This window comes from Anthonomus grandis, chromosome 7 (assembly GCF_022605725.1).
Source record: "Anthonomus grandis grandis chromosome 7, icAntGran1.3, whole genome shotgun sequence".
Lineage (NCBI taxonomy): Eukaryota > Metazoa > Arthropoda > Insecta > Coleoptera > Curculionidae > Anthonomus > Anthonomus grandis.
In genome coordinates this window covers 12,770,173-12,790,076 of record NC_065552.1, presented here as the reverse complement: position 1 = coordinate 12,790,076, position 19,904 = coordinate 12,770,173, and the positions used below count along the sequence as shown (strand labels likewise).

At 31.7% G+C, this 19,904-nt stretch overlaps 1 protein-coding gene across 3 annotated transcripts in view; it reads right to left on the bottom strand.

Annotated features, from left to right (window-relative positions):
• Positions 1 to 227: 227 nt before the first annotated feature.
• Positions 228 to 19,904, bottom strand: part of LOC126738517 (uncharacterized) — a 54,078-nt gene continuing 34,401 nt past the window's right edge. For 2 of the 3 annotated variants that reach the window (XM_050443886.1, XM_050443888.1), the window contains 9 exons: positions 19,297 to 19,468; positions 14,153 to 14,779; positions 7,478 to 7,646; positions 6,033 to 6,186; positions 5,799 to 5,981; positions 5,515 to 5,749; positions 1,208 to 1,357; positions 393 to 523; positions 228 to 338 (listed from right to left, as the gene is read on the bottom strand). In XM_050443886.1, coding sequence (XP_050299843.1) covers positions 323 to 338; positions 393 to 523; positions 1,208 to 1,357; positions 5,515 to 5,749; positions 5,799 to 5,981; positions 6,033 to 6,186; positions 7,478 to 7,646; positions 14,153 to 14,779; positions 19,297 to 19,468 — 1,837 coding nt within the window. In that variant the 3' untranslated portion in view covers positions 228 to 322. The remainder of the gene's footprint in view (positions 339 to 392; positions 524 to 1,207; positions 1,358 to 5,514; positions 5,750 to 5,798; positions 5,982 to 6,032; positions 6,187 to 7,477; positions 7,647 to 14,152; positions 14,780 to 19,296; positions 19,469 to 19,904) is intronic. The other variant, XM_050443887.1, reaches the window with a different exon arrangement.

The following is a 19,904-nucleotide window of genomic DNA, read 5'->3' as shown; positions in this document are numbered from 1 at the left end:
GTTCTTTCTGATTCTGCATTAAAAAATGGTGGTGTCCATTTTAAAAAATATAGTGATGACGTCATATCTTTGTTTTTTAATCATCCTGTATATTTAATTTCCACGTAGAAAAACCGTAACATTAAAATTGACGGGTTCAAGCCTTTTTTTCGGAAACATTCCATTTCCTTTTTTATTGAATTTAATACGGATGCACTGTGCATATATACATAAATATAAAAAACAAATTATTTTTGAAAAAGTACCAAATTTATTAAATAATACTACTAAAATATTATAACAAGTAATTAGCCTATAATATAAATATCCAATAATATTTAGTTTAATCTAGTTTAAACCTAAAAATAGATGGTTTATTAGTATATCGAAAATAATAAATAAAGATGATTTACCTAATAAAAAGATCCTCATCCATAGTATTTTTACTAAAATTTCGTAGGAGTTTTGCTATATCAAATCGCTCACTGAATTCACATTGTTGAATAAATGGCTCCAGGTCTAATTCCCTTATTACGGGACATGACTAAAAATATAAATAATAACTAAAAATTTTGCTTCACAACACAGAGACGAACGGTTTTCGACGAACATGCCCTTACTCGATCAGCCGACGTCTCATCGGAAAATTTCCATTGCGTGGCAATTATACACGAATAGAAAAATGTAGGAAAATATAAAATGGATGCATGTATTTACAGGTGTATGATTTAGATTTTACTAAAATTAATATTTTATTAATGTTAATCAGATATGAAATTATATAGAATTAGACAGAAACAAAACTACAACAAACAAAAATAAAGTTTAAACTTACAAACATGTTTATATTGATTTTATTATAGACTAAATATGTCTTGATGTTAATATTTTGCGAACAATATTACAAAACTACAAGCTCTAAAAAGATGGTTGTAAATTTTAAACTAAATAAAACCGACTACTTTTGAATATAAAGAGTAAAATAAAATCGTTTCTTTTTCAAATTAAATTATTAATAAAAAAACAAAGGAGATATTAAAAACTTTTTATTGATATTATAAAGGTTAAGATTTTTTTTTAATTAGTAAATTTCGAAATCTTTCTTTCTAGTGTCCACTGGCAATTGTATCTGGTCACTGCCTTGTGTATCGTGTGTGGTATTTAAGTTATAGGTTTCGTTTTTAAAACCCTTTAAATCTATCGAATTTAACTAAATGAATATACATACCTGTAATAATAAAGTAATTTCAGAAGAAGGATAAGATTTAGCAGCAACCTGTTTAATTGCATCTGAAAACACCATGTTCCAAGCATTTTTAATAAAGTCCGTTATGCATCTGCCTTTCAGATATTCTAAGTAATCCATTACTTCTTTTACCTTAAAAGCAAAGAAACAAATTTAAAAGCACCTCTAAGCATTAAGCACATTGCAGTACTATATAATTAATGGAATGGAAAATACAATTTAGTTGAGTGCCAAACATATTTAATTGTTTCAAGAACAACCATCAAAAATTTCATTTGATGTTTTTTATTGAAAAATTGTTTTTCTACTACTAAACTAAAATAAACAAACTACTATAATATATTACGTTTATTATTAAAACTTAAAACTTTAAACTATTATAATATATTACGTTTATTATGAAAACTCATTTCTATTTGGGGACACTGGTTCAGATAAATTAAAACAAAAAGTGCACATGAAGTTTATGAGATGGAACCCATTTTATTGTGTTTCTAATGTTTCGAGAAAGTATGTGTAATTTCATAATATTGTCATCTTTTCTACATGTTTTTCCTAAATTTGCAACATCCTTTAGCTGTAATTTTAATAAAAGTAATTGAAGGCGCACACATCAATTTAGTAAAAATACTATACAGCAAAAATAAACCAATTCAGTTGTATGAATAAAAGTTGTAAAAATAAACGTAATCAGTAAACCAATGCACTGGTTTCTTAGCGGCATACAGAAAAAAGTAAAGTAATTTTCAATATACCCAAAACCCCAAATTATATAGGGTGTCTTTCTAATATTGCAACAAAATTCAGGGGCGCGTTCCTTGGACCAAATCAGGCAAAAAAGTTCCTATGAACATATGTCCTTAATGTCTTAGATTTTACATTTCAGGATGGTAAAGTTGAAAAAAAAACTTACTTTTTCGATAAATTTGATAGCCCTGTAGATATATTTTTTTTGAATGTTGATAAATGAGCTAATAATTACTTTAAGTGACGTCCAAAGTGTAATAGGAGTACCTTTCTTAGATATACTAACACTAAATTTATTATCTTTTGATGTACTGCTTTTACCGATTTTGGCTCTTTAGTTACTCAAGCTTAGTTCTTAGTATCTTAAAGAGATAAAGAATTTAAATCGCGTCTTCAAAAATATTAAGTAGGTTTCTTAAAAGTTATATTTTATGTATCTAATTACTCTGACAAATACTGTCTTTTATTTTATATACGGAGTTTATATATTGTAACGAAATTCGGGAACACACGTTTATTGTCAACGTCAAAAACACTAACTAACCTAACTCGCCTTGAGTGTCGTTTAATTGTTTCCAAGGTAAAAACTGACTAAACAATTAAAACTGAATGAGTTGTCACGAAGCGCGTCCTTTTTAAAACCCGATGGAACAGTTTCGAAATATTTAGAATTATCTTCATTGTTTTTGCCCAAAGAGACCAATAATTTTAGGAGAATACTGACAGTCAAAGCAAGCAAGTATACAAATTCTAGAAAATTAGAACTACAGGGATTTACAATAATATAACCTAAATTGGGACTAAAATGGGGCTCTCGAACAAGATGAACTACTTAACACTAAACTAAAACTAAACACTATAGATGAAAATAATAAACCAAACGTAAGTAGAACCCTAAAGAAACCCTACGAATCAACTTTAACTACAGAATACTAAAAAAATTGTACAAAAACTAGCAGAATAATTTACGTATTTACATTTTCATAATAATATTATTATCCATGTATCTTTTTATTTCTATGTAATTGTGGATTAATCAGTGACAAAATAGGTGGATTACAAAAGAAACTTATTTAATGCTAATCTATATATTATTAATTGAATTTTAACAATGACTGCCACCCTTCTCTTAGTTACCAGGCATCAAAACTTTTTATAATATGACTGCTTAAAATATATATGTATCTCTAGTAGGTATGTATATTTTAAGCAGTCATATTATATACACATATATCAGGTTATTAATCATACAAATCATGAAACCGAAAAAAATATTTAAAACATTTAAACAGTTTGTTTATATCAATTTTCTGAGTCAAAATGGTGATTTGGCATCCTTAAATCAGTATCAATAAAAGTTACACATACTTCTTTCTGCTATAAATCCATATATTTTGATCCCTGTACCTTATATCTGCTTGTAGTTTTTCGCAAATAAATAGCAAATATATTATGTATTTCCGAAATAAACAAGTTTTAATGTACCTTTCCATAAGAATTTATAATAAGGATTATATAAATACATTTTTCAACTAGCCTGCATTATATATGCATTCGTACAACGATCATATGATATTGAAATTTTAGTTAGTAAATTAAAATTTTGTGAGTTGCAAAGTAAACATACCGCTTCGGTCTTATTCTTCTAGTCCATGGGGACCAGTTTGAAAGGTTTAGGACTTAACAGAACCGAATCAGGAATAAATTGTATAAACCTAAATACAATATTTTAGTTACAACAAATAGCAAAACCTTTAAAAGTTATAGGCACCAAATACCAACCTTCAACGATATACATTAATAGCAAAAAAATTATGGGAGTCACGAAACCTTATAATTCAATACGTCAACTAAACCTAAACTAACTAAACCTCAAAATAAATTAAACCTAACTTATTATAATATACAGTGCTTTTCTTTAATGTCCTCCCCCTCTTCATTTTTTGAACGGATCAATTATAATCTTGAAACTTGAGTTAATGTAATTAATGAATACTATATTTTAAAGCCAAATTGATAGGTGAAAATTTCAGAATGGCTGCTGGGCGCCATCTTGGAAAAAAAATTAAACGGAAAGAGTGGTCTTGTGGCACATCATTTTAAAGCTCCTGGCGAGTACTTTATAACCCTAGAATATAAATTCAATATCTTTACCTACTACAAAATGGTACATTTAGAAATTTCCTGAATACCAAAACACGGACATGCATATCTCTACAAATAATTGTTATTCTCTGCCGTATCCACAGCGACAGCTATAATTTCGATACAAGTTTGTTTTGGTTTTTTTTTGTTGACAGTGACAAAAATATCAAAACAAAAACAAATATCATTGTGCAGTTAAAATATTCTCATATAGTTTTACGTTTTAGTGGTACTAGTTTAAAATGGTCAATTCTCGTCCATTGGAAGAAAAAATCGAAGCGATTTTTATTTACGGTAGATCGTCCTATTTGTAGAAAATATTTACGGGAACTCGTATCTAAATTTACAACTACTGGTAGTGTTAACAAAAGCCCCCAGGACGTTCGGCCATTTCGGAAGAAATGTAGAAACTTCAAATCATTGGTGTGATGATAGTTAATCTTTAACAATTAACTTCCTCCGTCGCGAATGAACATGAGGTTTGTCCTTCTACTGTATGGAGACTTTTGAAAAGAAATAAGTATCATCCGGACAAAATCCAAGTGAAGATGACCCTGGATCGAAGAACAGAATTCTGCGAAACTATGACGGAAAACATTGCACGGCATCCTAACTATCTCCATAATATTTGTTTTAGTGATGAATGTACATTTTTTTTCAACGGTAATGTTCATAGACAAAATTGTCGTTATTGGAGTGACACTAATCCTCACGTCTTCCGGGAAACTCATACTCAATATCCAGAAAAAATAAACGTTTGGGCAGGGATATTGGGAAACTATATTGTGGGGCCTCTATTCATCAAACAAAATTTAATAAAATTAAACAAACTGTATTTGGATATGCTAGAAAATACTATTGACCCTCTAATCACCGAAATTGTCGAAACGAATCCTAATGAATTCGACATGGATATTGTATTCCAGCAAGATGGAGCTCTGTACGAAACTGAACCTGCTTCAATATTGGATTTACGACATACAATAACGAATATTTGTAGAAATATCGATGTTAGTGTATTTGTAAATGTTCGGTGTGAAATTTCGGACCGACTGTTCTTCTGTCAAAAAGTTCAAGTTCTCAATTGAACTACAATGTATTTATTCGATATATCAAGTTAAATCTTAATGTATTCAGGTAATTATTAAATGTACCACCATTTTGTATTAGGTAAAGATATTGAATTTATATTCTAGTGTTATAAAGTACTCGTCAGGAGCTTCAAAATGATGTGCCACACTTTCCATTTAATTTTTTTTCCAAGATGACGCCCAGCAGTCATCTTGCTATTTTTATCTGTCAATTTTGCTTTAAAACATAGTATTTATTTATCAATTGCATTACCTCAAGTTTCAATATTTTGAATTGATCTAAAAAAAAATATATGCAAAACTTACCATATAAAACTGCGAAGCAGTATTTACAATATATTCCCAATATTTCAAATCATTTAGTTCATATATCTTACACAAACTTGCTATACACTTGATAGCCAAAGGTTTATTGATAACAGCAAGAATTTTTAGTAATTTTTTATGCTTCTGCTGATCAAGCTCCTCCACGCTTTTTATCGTAATTCCCAGTTCACTTAAAGTAGCAATTATTGTTGTCTTCTCCAAGAAAATCCTAAAACTGTCATGTTAAATAATCACTTGAGATTTTTAGCGACAATTAGCTTTACACAAAATCATCATAATCCATTGTAGTGATACTCTTAATGTTTTCTTGACTGCTAACAAAGTAAAAACATCTCAATGCATTGGCTTTGAAGGTAATATCATTTTCCGTACAGGATTTTGTCCCCTGCTCATAGAGGACCTTTTGCCAGTTGTTCAAGTTGCGATTTTTGCAAACATAACATGCCCTGAAATTAAACTTGATATACACTCAGTACAAGGTTATCGAGTAATATTACCTTTTAAGATTGTTGGCCTGACCATGTCTTAACCTAGTACAATTAAAATCCAACAGAAAATCAGACTGTAAAAGTTTTAAGAGGACGTTTAAAGTTTCTTTTCTGATTCTAAGGTCAAATAGGGAACATATTTCTTTAACCGCACTGTTGATATCTAAAATTTTATTTGAAAACTTTAAATAACGGGTAGGCCATCTAGCGTTTGGAATTTAGATCAACTGTCATTTCAACTATGGCTACTAAAATGTCAGAATGTTTATGTCAAAAATATAGTGAAAGGTTGTACATATACGAAATGGGATGCTATACTCTCGAGCAAAATTGGAAAATATTGAAAACTTTATTCATAAGTGGAGAATTTTTAACCCAAACTGTAATTAAAAAAAAATCGACAGAAATGATTGGCCTTCAAGTCAGTTTGTTGATCAATTTGTGAAACGAGTTCGTGAACCTTGTTCATCAGTGGATAAAACAACAAGTTCTTATCCAGTGCGCACAGCCGCAGACATTGCTGCTATTGCTCAAAATGTGCGTGATCGTCCATACACGTCAACCCGTCATCCTTTGGAAGAAATTGAATATTTCTGGCACTTCCGTGAGGCGAATTTGCATAAAGCGCTCGGTTTAAAGGCCTAAAAAATCCAATTGGTGCAAGAAATAAAGCCTCATGATCATCCGCACGTTTTTGGTTTGCCTAATGGGCTCAAAATCGCTGACTGAAGCTGAGCATTTTTACCGAAAAATCATCTTTTCGGACGAAGATCATTGTCACCTCGAAAATCTACACGTAACCATTGAAAAGACAATGCATCCATAACGAGTACCCGTCTGGTGTGGTTTTTGGTCTGGTGGTCATCATCGCCCCATTTTTTTCGAAAATACCCAAAAAGCCGCCGTTACCGTTATTGGCGAGCGTTACCGAGCCATGCTTCACGATTTTTTGTTTCCACAAATTGAAGAGGATGGCATGAACGTTATTTGTTATGAACATGATGGCACAACTTGCCACACAGCCAACGTAATTGAACTTTGAAGCTCCATCTTTGAAAATCGAATATTCAGTCTCAATTCCGGAGTCGTTATGCCGCCGCGGAGCTGCGGTTTGATCCCGTTGGACTATTTTCTGAAGAGAGCCATTAAGCATGAATGTTACAATCCAGAGACAATTGTCAACACAAAAATGGAATTGCTATTAATGGAAAATGAAGTTGATCGAATGGGCTATTGTAAGGCTAGGCCACGACTAGCCACATGAGGAATATCATTTTTTATTCAAATAGGCCACCCTTTATTAGACAAATGAGAAAGAGTAGCTTTAAAAAGCAACAGTACTATAGTGCTAGTCATTTGTAAGACATGTCAAATGTCCTATGACCCTTATTTTTTGTCCAATTTTATTTCTGATCTAATATATTAAATCTAAAAAATACAATACATATATATACCTGGACACTCAAACATTAAATCGTCAAAATTAGCCTCTATTCTGGGATCATTATAGAGCTCCCAAATCAATTCCGAAGGCTGAGCCACCTTTTTCAAATAATTCTCCTCTCCCAATTGGTACTTATATAGAATATGCATTGCAGAGAAATTGAAGTAGATTTTCTCTAACTAAAAAGAAACGTATATGTTTAATTAATATTATATTAGCTGTGCATTAAGTACATCCAAAATTAAACTTATATGACAACAAAGCAATCTCCAAAGAACAGATCAAGAAGCAATCACATTTATACGAACTACAATAATATAATTACCAAGATATCAATTTTGTATACAAACTTAATAGGTAGTAACTGACTAAGTATGAACTCAGTTGGACTACATGATTAAATTTGTACAAACCAAACCAGAACGACAAAAATCTATTTAAGCTTTGTCTCAATTTAAACATATTGATAATATAAATTATTCTAGAAGTTTTTTATCAGTATGTATGCAATTGATTATTAGAATTTTTAGTATGATATTTGTAACATTTAAACTTGGTTCAAATATCCTCATAGTTTAAAACTAAGTTTTTAGTTTTGGATATTTGAAACATTTCAAGGATAATAAATTTATAATAAGTAAATTTAACCTGTATTAGGTAATGGTAATGTACATACGTTTATTTGAAAGGAATGGTTTAGGGCAAACAAACTTGCACTTTATGAGTATAAAAATGAGAGTATGACTTTTGAGTTGAGGGATAATCTGGGGCAAAAATCTTTTAATATTTTGAACATTTATATAACTGTTTTACTGGTTTTATTAAGATATGTTTATCTGAAAGCTTGTTAGTTTTTCCTTAAAAGATGTAATTAGTTTTCTAAATGATAAATACAACCATTTTCCAGTTATTGAGTATTTTTTATTGGATTGAAAGATTCTTGATACGGCCAAAGACTTTTCATTCAAAACGTCTATACTCTATTTCAGAAGTGTATAGAGCAATAAACTGGGGAATTCCGTTCTGTTTGGCTACATTTCGTGGTAGTTCATAGGCGCAGGTACTTATAATATTTATGAATTTAATTTTCACGGATTAAATGCCTTTATTTTGAAAGAGATTAAATACTAAATAAATACTTTTAATCGTTTTGTATAGGTACCTATCTTTTAACGCTTTGTAACATGCAAAAATGGGGTCAGGTAATATATACAGACTATAAATACTTTTAAATCATATTTTAAACGTTAGTAGTCACTGCTACGCTGTAGTGTAATCACAATATTTAAAAAATGGAGGTATTCAGTCCAACGAAAAGATGTACTAAAAATTCTCCACTATCACTGAGTGAAAAAGTTATTATTTTAAATGTACATGATTGCATAAAACACGATTACCCTAGTTTTACTGTGTTGTTGAAAAAAAAAATTGTTGAAAAATGTTCTCGAATGAGTGGAATTGGAAAGTCCACCATTTTCAAATTGTTGCGGGAAAGAAAAGTAGCAGGTCAAGTGGAATCTCCCAAGCAAAAGCCAGGACGACCTACAAAAGTCCTTGATGAAAATGCTAAATGTATAATTCGAAGAAAAGTTCACTCTTTTTATTTTAAAAAGGAAATACCCACCCTAGACAAAATTTTAATGGAGCTTGGCCGAGATGACAGTATTCCGTTGATAAGTAGAAAACTTTTATGGAAAACTTTAAAAAATATGGATTTTGCCTGGGAAAAGCATAACCGCAAAGCACTTTTACTGGAGAGCGACGAAATTGTTTGTTGGAGACGACAATACTTGAGAAGTATCAAGCAGTACCGCAGGGAGCAAAAGAAAGTTTTTTATCTTGATGAGACGTGGATTAACGAAGGTTATATAGTCCAAAAAATGTGGCAAGACAAAAATATAACCAGTGCTCGCCAAGCTTTCATAGAAGGCCTGTCTACGGGTATTAAAGTACCTTCGGGAAAAGGAAAAAGACTTATAATCACACATATTGGAAGCGAAGAGGGATTTTTAAAAGAAGGTCTGCTAACCTTTGAGTCGACTCGCACAGGAGATTACCATGAAGACATGAACTCAGACGTTTTCGAGGACTATTTTGGTGAAATGATAAAATTTCTTCCGGCTAATTCGGTGGTGGTTACGGATAACGCAAGCTATCATTCACGGCGAATAGAGAAGACGCCAACTTCAAGTTGGAGAAAGCAAGAAATTATCGATTGGCTGACTGCAAAAGGTATTGCGTTTGAAGCAAATTTGATAAAAAAAGAACTGCTGGCAATAGCAAACTTACACAAAACTCGTTTCATGAAATACGCCGTGGAAGATATAGCCGAAAAATATAATATAACTGTACTGCGCTTACCGCCATATCATTGCGAACTAAATCCTATAGAACTGATATGGGCGCAGGTAAAAGGATTTGTAGCAAGACAAAACACGACTTTTAAAATGAAAGATGTTAAGCTACTGTTTGATCAAGCCATTACGGAAGCGACACCAGAGAATTGGCGAAAAGCAGTCCAGCATGTAATTAAGCAAGAGGACAAAATGTGGGATCTTGACAACCTCATCGATCAGACAGTCGATCCTTTAATTATAATGTCAAGAGGTGATGACAGTTCGTCAGATGACGAAGAAGACTACAATCTTTTTAATCATTTTCAACTGTTTTACTCTACATATTATGTTCAATAAATTTGTGAAAAAAATATATTATTCCATTTAAACAAAAGTAACTTTCTAAAATAAAATAGCATTTAAGTACATTAATTATAAGGTAAAAAACAAGTCCCAGTTGCACGCCTTTGGCGAACCGTTTTCAATGTTTATCAGTGGGTAACAATGGGCAAAACTCATAAATTGACCCAAAACCGGGTGGCACTACCTGCAATCAACGAAAAGAAAGAATTTTACATTGAAACTAATACCCAACTAAGGTAGTGGCATAAAATATTGGTGGATCACCAGGTACCACTTTTGCATACCTAATAAGGTTTATTGCTCTACACACTTCTGAAATAGGGTATAAATATTTTGAAAAAACTTATATTTTATTAATTTTACGATGATTTCATGCGAAAACTGGTGAATTTATTTAAAAAAGTTAGTAGTATTACTTGTAGAAAGTTATCCAAGAATTATTTCAGGTACTTTTTACAAAGCCTCCACGACAAAGAGTGAGATTGGTACAAAAACATTATTTTTACCTTTAATAAAAAGTTTTTTAAGATTTTAAATAACGCCAAAAAAAAATGTTTTGTTTTCGGAAATATTCTGATTGTTTCTTAAATGGTTTAAACGTTATTTTAGTAACCATCAATAATTAATAAAGAGAAAAAAGTAAACACTGCAATAATTTGACCTACCTTAAACTTTTGTGATTTCCGAGATCTCATTTGAGATACCCATACTGGCCTATACACTATGTCACACAAAAACATGCCACCTGGTATTTCTAGAGAAATTTGCTTATATATTTTGTTTTTACATAAATATATTTTACAGTGTTTTTACGATACCATAATTACTTGAGAATGTTGTCCAATCTCGCTCAACAAATGGTGGGATGGTGGGTTAGCTACCTTTAGTGGTACTATTAAAATCCCGGCTTATATTGTTGTATAAATATGCTGCTATTGCTCAAAATGTGCGTGAACGTCCATACACGTCAACTCATCATCTGAGTAACCGTTTGGTGTGGTTTTTGGTCTGGTTGTCATCGGCCCATTTTTCTTCGAAAATGCTCAAAAAGCCGCCGTCACTGTAAATGGCGAGCGTTACCGAGCCATGCTTCACGATTTTTTGTTTCCAAAAATTGAAGAGGATGGCATGAACGTTATTTGTTATGAACATGATAGCACAACTTGCCACACAGCCAACGTAATTGAACTTTGAAGCTCCATCTTTGAAAATCGAATAATCAGTGGCTATTCCGAAGTCGTTATGCCGCCGCGGAGCTGCGGTTTGATCCCGTTGGACTATTTTCTGAGATTTGCAGTTAGTCGATAAAATGACTAGAGGATCCCACGTGAAACTGTAGGTCCAAACATAAATCTTAGTTGGCATCAGTGATAACTTGCCTTTGGCGAGGCACGCTTTTCACAAAAATTTCTACATATTCGCACAGTAGAGATTTTCTGCTTTTAAGTGCAAACCATATTTCCTTGAAACTTTTTCTTTATTAAAGACCAACTGTTTTCTATTGACGGGTTGACGTCTGCAAAATGACAGGTTCAATCGACCATCCTGAATATTTAAGATAGTAACAATAGTTGCGTCTTTTAATTAGTGCACAGCTTGCTTCGATATTTAGGCTTCGAACAATACGTTAATATCGTCGCCTCTTACATTTTTTGTCAGGTTCTTTAACAAGTGACCAAAATAAATTATGTCTGGCATCGACACATTTTTGGTCCCTTCAAATGGCAGCGAAATACAACTTCTCTGTTCAACCAAGAACCAATACATTACAACGTCGACTATTGTTATCAACAGTCGCCCCCTCTCGATTTCGTTTACCTACAGCAAGTTCTAGCTGGCACGTTCTTATACTTAAAGGTGTATAGAAACATTCGTTATAGATAACGATACATGATTTGTTGTAGATTACCGCACAACTTGTTCATCAATTATAATGAACAATGAAATTGATAAACAATTTGTGTGGTAGTCGACAAAACCAAACAATCAATTCAAATTATCATCTTTATCCAACTAAACAGGGTAGTCAACTGAGGCTTAGGTTCCATAGGCTGAAGAGGTTCAGATGCATTTTATGCAAGGACCCATTTTGGTCTACAGTTCTTGATTTTCTTGCCAGATAACATAGATTTGCTTCCTGAAAAACTATTTTCATTTCGAATTAAAGAAGAAAACACTATTTAAGTAATGCATAGCAGAAATGCAAGTGTTTCTACTTTTCCACTACTTTTACAAGACATTATATGCATTATCTTACAGACAAAAGTAGTACCCAATAAATGAACTAAAACGTGGATAATTAGGGTCAAAATACTATAGAAAAAGATCAGCCATTTTTAATTGACCGATAATAAATTCAGAAAAAATTGCAGGCGAAGAAGCACAGAGCAAATTATTCCTGCTAAAGGGAAACAAATCTACTGAACATGGCATCAAGACTAAGGTATTATTCCATATCACTATTTACCTTAGAACATTGAAAGGCCTATAGTTCTAAGCTATTTACTTTAACTAATTTACATAAGCTTTCTTTAACCACTGATACATAAAAGGAAATAATATGTTCAAAATAAATTTTGCAAAAAATCCTGATATACAGAAATCTATTTTTTATTTGGGTGCAAGAAATCTGAAATGATCTTTGTCCTAAAAATAGAGATATACCGAAAATTTAACAAATATATCAAGGAAAAACACTTTTTCAATTTATTTGTTTTATTGATAAATATTTTGATTTTTTTTAAAGGTTTGATACTAAAATTCATTGTTTCTTTTTATAAATAGTCTAATGACATATTTATACATATGTGGACTAGATATAGACTTTTTTCTTGCGATTAAAAGTCTACGCAAAAGAAGTTGCCTGTAATATATTGAAGTAAATAAAATAAGTATGCACTTAAAAAAATATTGAGTCAGCAAACAGTAAAGCAAGTAAGGCAGTACTTCTGCTCAGTGATTTTTCTTTCCGCATCTCTTCGCAGTAGCTTGCTTGTAGCTTTGCTTTAATAGCTCGTTGTTGTCATTTTAATACGATATAATAAATAATATAGATACAGGGTATTTCAGAAGTATGGGATCAAACTTCGAAGAGTTATGCAGTGCCACAGTACAAAACATTTGAGTATAGGGACCCATGTCCGGCAAAGTGTCATTACGTCACTACGATTTAATGCATTTAATTTTTGCCTTTTGTACATAATATCATCACAACAATTGTTCAAAATGTCAATGTCAATGTTTAAAAATTTTATAGCCGATGATTTTAGACAATTTTAACATAGATAAATTCTCCATTTAATTTGGAAAAAAAAACTCTTGCAAAATTATGATTTAAAATATGATATATGAAATATGACTTCTTATAAAAAAATATTTTATCACCTCGCAGATTTGAGACAAAAAAGCACCAAGTCCCTCCCCGTATGTTAAGCCACTGGCAATTTTTTTTTTAAATTGACTTCATCAGTAATTGACAATTCACTACAATAATCTGCATGCGTTATTTATTTAAAATTGAGCTGGTAGTTTAAAAGTTATGATAAAAAAACAAATAAATATTCTTAACTTTAAAACCCTGTATCTTTGTTATTAAAAATTTCTGAGAAAAAATGTATAATGAAAGTCTATTTCTTTTTCAATTCTCTGTCACATATTAAAATTAATGACGTTTAAACTGGACCACCCTGTATAAATAATATTAAAAAAATATAATAGAATACAAAATACAACAAAAAAACATTAAACGTTGCAATGCTACAAGAACTTGTCACACTCGTTCACGTTTGGGGTAAACATCAACGAGTCGGTTTCGTTGCCAGCATTTGTGTGGTTTTCGCGAGTTACATATAAATAAATTATTTCTAGGATAATTAATAGTAATAAGTCATAATATATAAATAAAAACCTCATTTCTATTGTTTTGGGCTACAAAAACTGTATTATTATTAATAAAGTCTATTAAACAAAGACGGTTTTCTTCTTACCTTATCAAACACCTTCTTAACATTCTCATCTTCCGGGTTCGCTTCTCGATAGAGCTGCACATATTTATAACTTAATTCCGCAAAACACACTTTATCAGCTCCCGGTGGAATACCACTAACCAATGCATAAACAGCCGCAGTAGCCCGTTCCAAATTTTTAATATGCTGCGCGCACTGATCCACCCTGGGCAACAAGTGGTTATACTTCAAACTCAACTGCCACGTGTCACATCTTCTATCAATATTCTCAGCTGATAAAACGTTGTTTATTGCATAGGTACAAATATCTTCTTGATTGAGATATTCACCCAGAAAGCTGGTTACTTTAAGCCAATCATTGTACGTGTCTAAGTTAACTTCGGCTTTAATAATGTCCCAGATTTGATTTGATAAAAAGGTTTTGGTTAAAGGAAGGCGATAAGTTGATAACGGGTCAATAAGAGCCTTGGTGGGAAATTCGGCGTACCATTGTTCAATTTCTTGTTTAGTTAGATTACCGATTCTACGGTATTTTTTAAGGAAGCCGAGAAGGGCCCTAAAGGTTTGTGAGTTGTCGGTAGTACTTGGGGACACGCGTTGTCTTATTGCTATAAGTACCAAGTAGACCTCATAGTGATAAAAGTTTACCTGAAAACAATAAATTTAATGTTAACATTTTAAAATCGCAGTACATACAGAAATATGGTCAAATGTTTGAAATTGAACTGAAAAGATATTAAAGTGAATGTAATATACCTGAAAATGTAAACCAAGTGGACTAGTTTAATATTAACAAGCAAAACTCAAGTTTAAATTGCTATGAGTAGGCAAATCACTTTTTTGCAAATAAAATATTTAATAAGGCTCTTAACAACTCCATCCATCCGCACATCTATTATAATTTCTAAAAATTCTTGCTATAATTTGTCAATTTTTCAAACATTCTTCTGCAATTTTATTTGAGGCAAACAAATGCTCCTTATTGTCATATACAATGTGTCCAAGATAAGGATGGCTATCATGGAGAACAAAAGAGATACGAAGATGGTTAAATTAGAGAAAATTTGCCGATTGTCAAGCCTACCGTTTAGAAAGTTTTAAAATTCCGAGTACTAAAACACTTTCTCATAGCCACTTTTTAAGGTCTACAAAACAGGGTTGAGAGATTTTTCGTTTCAGAGAAACCATTATCAACTTATTTTTTTTATATGACGCGTAAAAAAAGTATACTCTGTATTGTATAGCATATTTTGCTACTAATACCACGATGTATGGCACAATATGATTCTGCACAATATTTAAATCGGAAAAACTGGGTTATTATTAACTTCCCAATGACTTGTGCAGTAGGCGATGAAATGATGGCGCTAAGTATGGAGTAGTAGACTATTATTACTTTTCGCCAAAATATTAAATTAAAATCAGGTTATTGATGATTTAAATCTTTATTCATATATGCAGATACGTCGCATGTTTACGTCATATGACTACTTACTAGAATTCCAAAAAAACTAATTTAGTTTATAGATAACAGATTTCTGTAACGCGTTTGATATGCTAAATCATAGACTTTTAATATCAGTCTTACATTATATAGGGTTTGACGTAAAAGCTCGTTGTTTCATCAAATCGTTTTTTAACTAATAGAACACAGAAAGTAGCATATAATAATCAATACTAGGAATCAAGTGTGCCGAAAGGTAGCATAATTGGCCCTTTGCTTTATACCATTTATACTGTTGACTGTTCTTCATGTATTAAAAATTGCAAATCTCACTTTTACGCCGACGATACGCAGTTATATTTCTCTTTTCCTTTAAACAAGGGTAAGCTAGCTGTAAATTGTATAAATTCTGATTTGTTAAATTTTTTAAACACCTCCAATGATCATGACGTGCTTAAACTCAATCCCAATAAAACATCTGTTTTATATTTTGCCAACGATAACCGTTTAAAGTTTCCGATAAGAAACCGATAAAAGTTTCCCTCTGTAAGGAAAATTTAAAAATTTTGCTAAATGATATAGCCTTATCTACCTCTGATTCCTGTAAGTGTTTAGGTCTAGTCATGAATTAACTTAACTAAGATTTACAGATCATATTACATCAAAACTTCGAATGGCCTACTCGAATCTAAAACTGTGACCTAAATAGAAAAACTAGAATTACACCATATCTTCGAACATCTAATTGGCTAAATACGAATAATCGGCACAAACTTCGTTTGTATTGTTTAGGTTTTTAAAATATAGAACCCCTTATTAGTTTTATGAAAAATTGCGATTTAGAAGGGATATCCATAGCTTAGTTCTACGACAAAGAGATACTCTGAACAGTACCCAAACATCATGATGTATTAATTGTTATAATACTGGGTGTACGAGGGTTGTCTTTTAAGTTTTGCATATGCAGCTGGAATAAAACAAAAAATAACTTTTAACGGCTTTATTGTTTTTCAAAGTATTCTCCACGAAATTTAATGCACTTTTGCATGCGCTCAAACCAGTTGTCAAAGCTGTTATTCCACTCGTTTGTGGGTACTGTCAAAATTGCATTTTTAAAGGCGATAACTGCTTCATCTGGCGTCTGAAACCTCTGACCACGCAGTTCATTCTTGATTTTTGGAAAAGTATAGAAATCGTTGGGACTTGATCGTAGAGAAATCGTTTGGGTCGGGACTGTACGGAGGATGATCCAATAATTCGACGTTTTGATAAGTTAAAAATTCAATAGTTTTCCGGGCTGTGTGCGAACTTGCATTGTCTTGGTGGAGGATGATTCGTCGTTGTGAGTTCGCTTTTCGAAGCTCAGCGATGACTTTTGGCAAACAAATGGTAATGTACCAATCGGCAGTAACAGTTCGTTGATTCTCCAGAGAAATTGTTGCAACATGACCTGCTTTTGGGACAAATGTTGCAACCATCTTTTTGGATACACTTCGAGAACGAATGACTTTTGTTGGCTTTTCTTCATCTTGAAATACCCATACAGACGACTGACGTTTATTTTCAGGTTCATATGAGTAAATCCATGATTCATCACCACTGACAATGCTGTACACATTTTTAGAGTTTCCTGCCTCAAAGCGGTCTAGAGTTGTTGAACAGATGCGGTATCCAGCGGGAAACTAATTTTCTTACCCGTAATTCTTCATGCAAAATTTTTTGAATTGAGGTCTTTGAAATCGCCAATGAAGCCTCAATCTCACGATATGTCACATGTCGATCTTCCGTGATAAGCATACGCACAGCATCGATGTTTTCTTGGGTGACAGCCGTTTTTGGTGCACCTGACCTTGGATCGTCGCTAAGACTAACCCGTCCACGCTTGAATTCTGCATACCAACGAGAAACTGTCGACTGATGTGGTGCTTCATTACCGAAAACAGAAATCAACTCAGCACAGCATTCTTGTTGAGATAATTGCCTTCGAAAATTGTAAAAAATGATGGCCGAAAATGTTCTCTGTTTAATTCCATGGTATGCGCAATTTGCTACCTTTAAAAATTCACTGTAGCTGTAAAACTATATGTATCGCACTGACGTTTTGAATTTAAGAAAAGTAAAGTTTGAGGATAAGTTTGACTAATGACATTTGATTAGTGACGCCCTCTATGTTTCTATATGCAAAACTTAAAAGACATCCCTCGTATATGTATATATATGGTTATCCAGTGGAAGAAGCGGTTAAAAGCAATATTTAAGTAAACAATATTTTTTATTTAGGTTAGGGCTAAAACAGTATTTAGTATTTTTGGGTGAAAGTAACTGAATAGCTGCAATTCTATACGGCCATTGTACAACCAAAAAAATACTATGCTAAGTTATATAAATAGTGTAAATAATTTGATTGGTGAAGCAATAAATAAATAAATAATGTTCAAATAAATTACCATTATTCTCCATACACAGATAACGACATCTAACTGACAAATTTAAAACACTTCTTAATATATAGGTGTAATGCTCTTGGACGCTTCAAAAACTATTCTTTAATTTAACCTAATTTTCTCTAATTTAACCATCTTCATATCTCTTTTGTTTTCCAAGATCCCATGATAGACATCCTTATCTTGGACACACTGTATAAAATCTTTCATCAGTCGGCCATTAAATATGCATCTAGCATTGATGAAATGCCGAATGCAAAGATTCTCACACACATAAAAATTATTCCTCAAAAGAAGGAAGAAGGTTCTCATGTATACTTGAAATAATTAAAATATTAAATATAAAAATTGACAAAAAAATCACATTTTACATGCAAGATTGGAATTTGACAGAACTTCCTAACAATTAATTAACAATTGAATAAGAATAGGGGTTTCTCTATAAACAAACAAATAATCAAATACTGTTTATATTTCCTTGAAAACTATAGGGTTGAAGAAATATGTGCGTCCCCGCTGAGATCAATTTGCCTAGGTAATCTAAGCTGGAAATATCATATTGATATACTAAATACAAACTTGCTAAGGAATGCTTGTATAACTAGTACTTTGATATTTGAAACATCCATTTTAAAATTATTTTTCTTTACGATTGAGTGTATTTAATGCATTTTGTTATAAACTTTATTTGTAATTCGTCGAAATAGGGGGTTTCAGTTAGATGGATTATATTAAACAGGACATCAAATCAACACGATGTTGATATAATGATATAGCTAACATAAAATAAAAATCAATTAAGGATCGGGAAAACTAAGATCAAATTAAGTTTTTTTTCGTAAAAAGCGAAATAAACCTTCAGATAAATTTTTTACACACAACTATATAGAATAATTTAATGTCCTCATATCTATTAAGTGTTAAGTTAAACTATTTTTATTTACTTCAATCAATTTTATAGGTTCATTTTATTTAAGATGGAAAATAGAATTCCCAAAGAAATCGCAGCACAAAATAAAATAACATTTCACGAGCAAATTCCTCTAAATATGTCTATTATACCTACATAGTTAAGGATGCTTATTTACTTATAATCTTACTTATAAGTAATACTTTTCATACATTTAGCCATGCCGATAACCTTCCCTCGGATACACGCTGCCTAGACAGTATTAATAAAAATTGAACTTTCAATCTATAAACAAATATAAATACTTGCAAATTTATAGTTATAACCGCTTAATGAACCAAATAATTACTACAAGTAAAATACGTACCAGGGGCCAAATTTCAAATGTCAGTTTTAGTATTTCATTTTTATCTGAAACTCTTTCAATTACTTTAAAACATTTCTCCATTAATTCAAATTCTGTACTCTTTACAATGGCATTTGTCTTGCCATTTTCCTCGGTTATGTATTGCACATCTGGGTCCCAGTTCAATAACAGCCTATTAAAAACAGAATTAAACTTTAATACTCTGCTATAACTATTGTAAGTCTTTATTATAAAATGATTTATGAAAGACAAATACAGAGTTTCCTTGGCATTGCAAGCCCCATATTTTTTATACATTGTATATGTTTGTTTACTTGGAAATAACTTAAAGTGGAGAACCAATATTTTGTTCTTGAGATTCAGATTCAAGGCAGAGTTAAACAAAAATACTACACAAAATAGCACAGGCATTTTGGACTGAGAAGTTTACAAAATCAAAAAATTTCCATTTTTATTACAATTATTATTGAAAAAAAAATCCTAAATTAAAAAATCTCAGAGTATATCAATTTTCCAAGGTACATTTTTTATGTCTATATTGTTTTAGTCGTTATTATATTGTTTGATAATTTACGAAATATCGGCGAAAAACGAAATTACCAACTTTC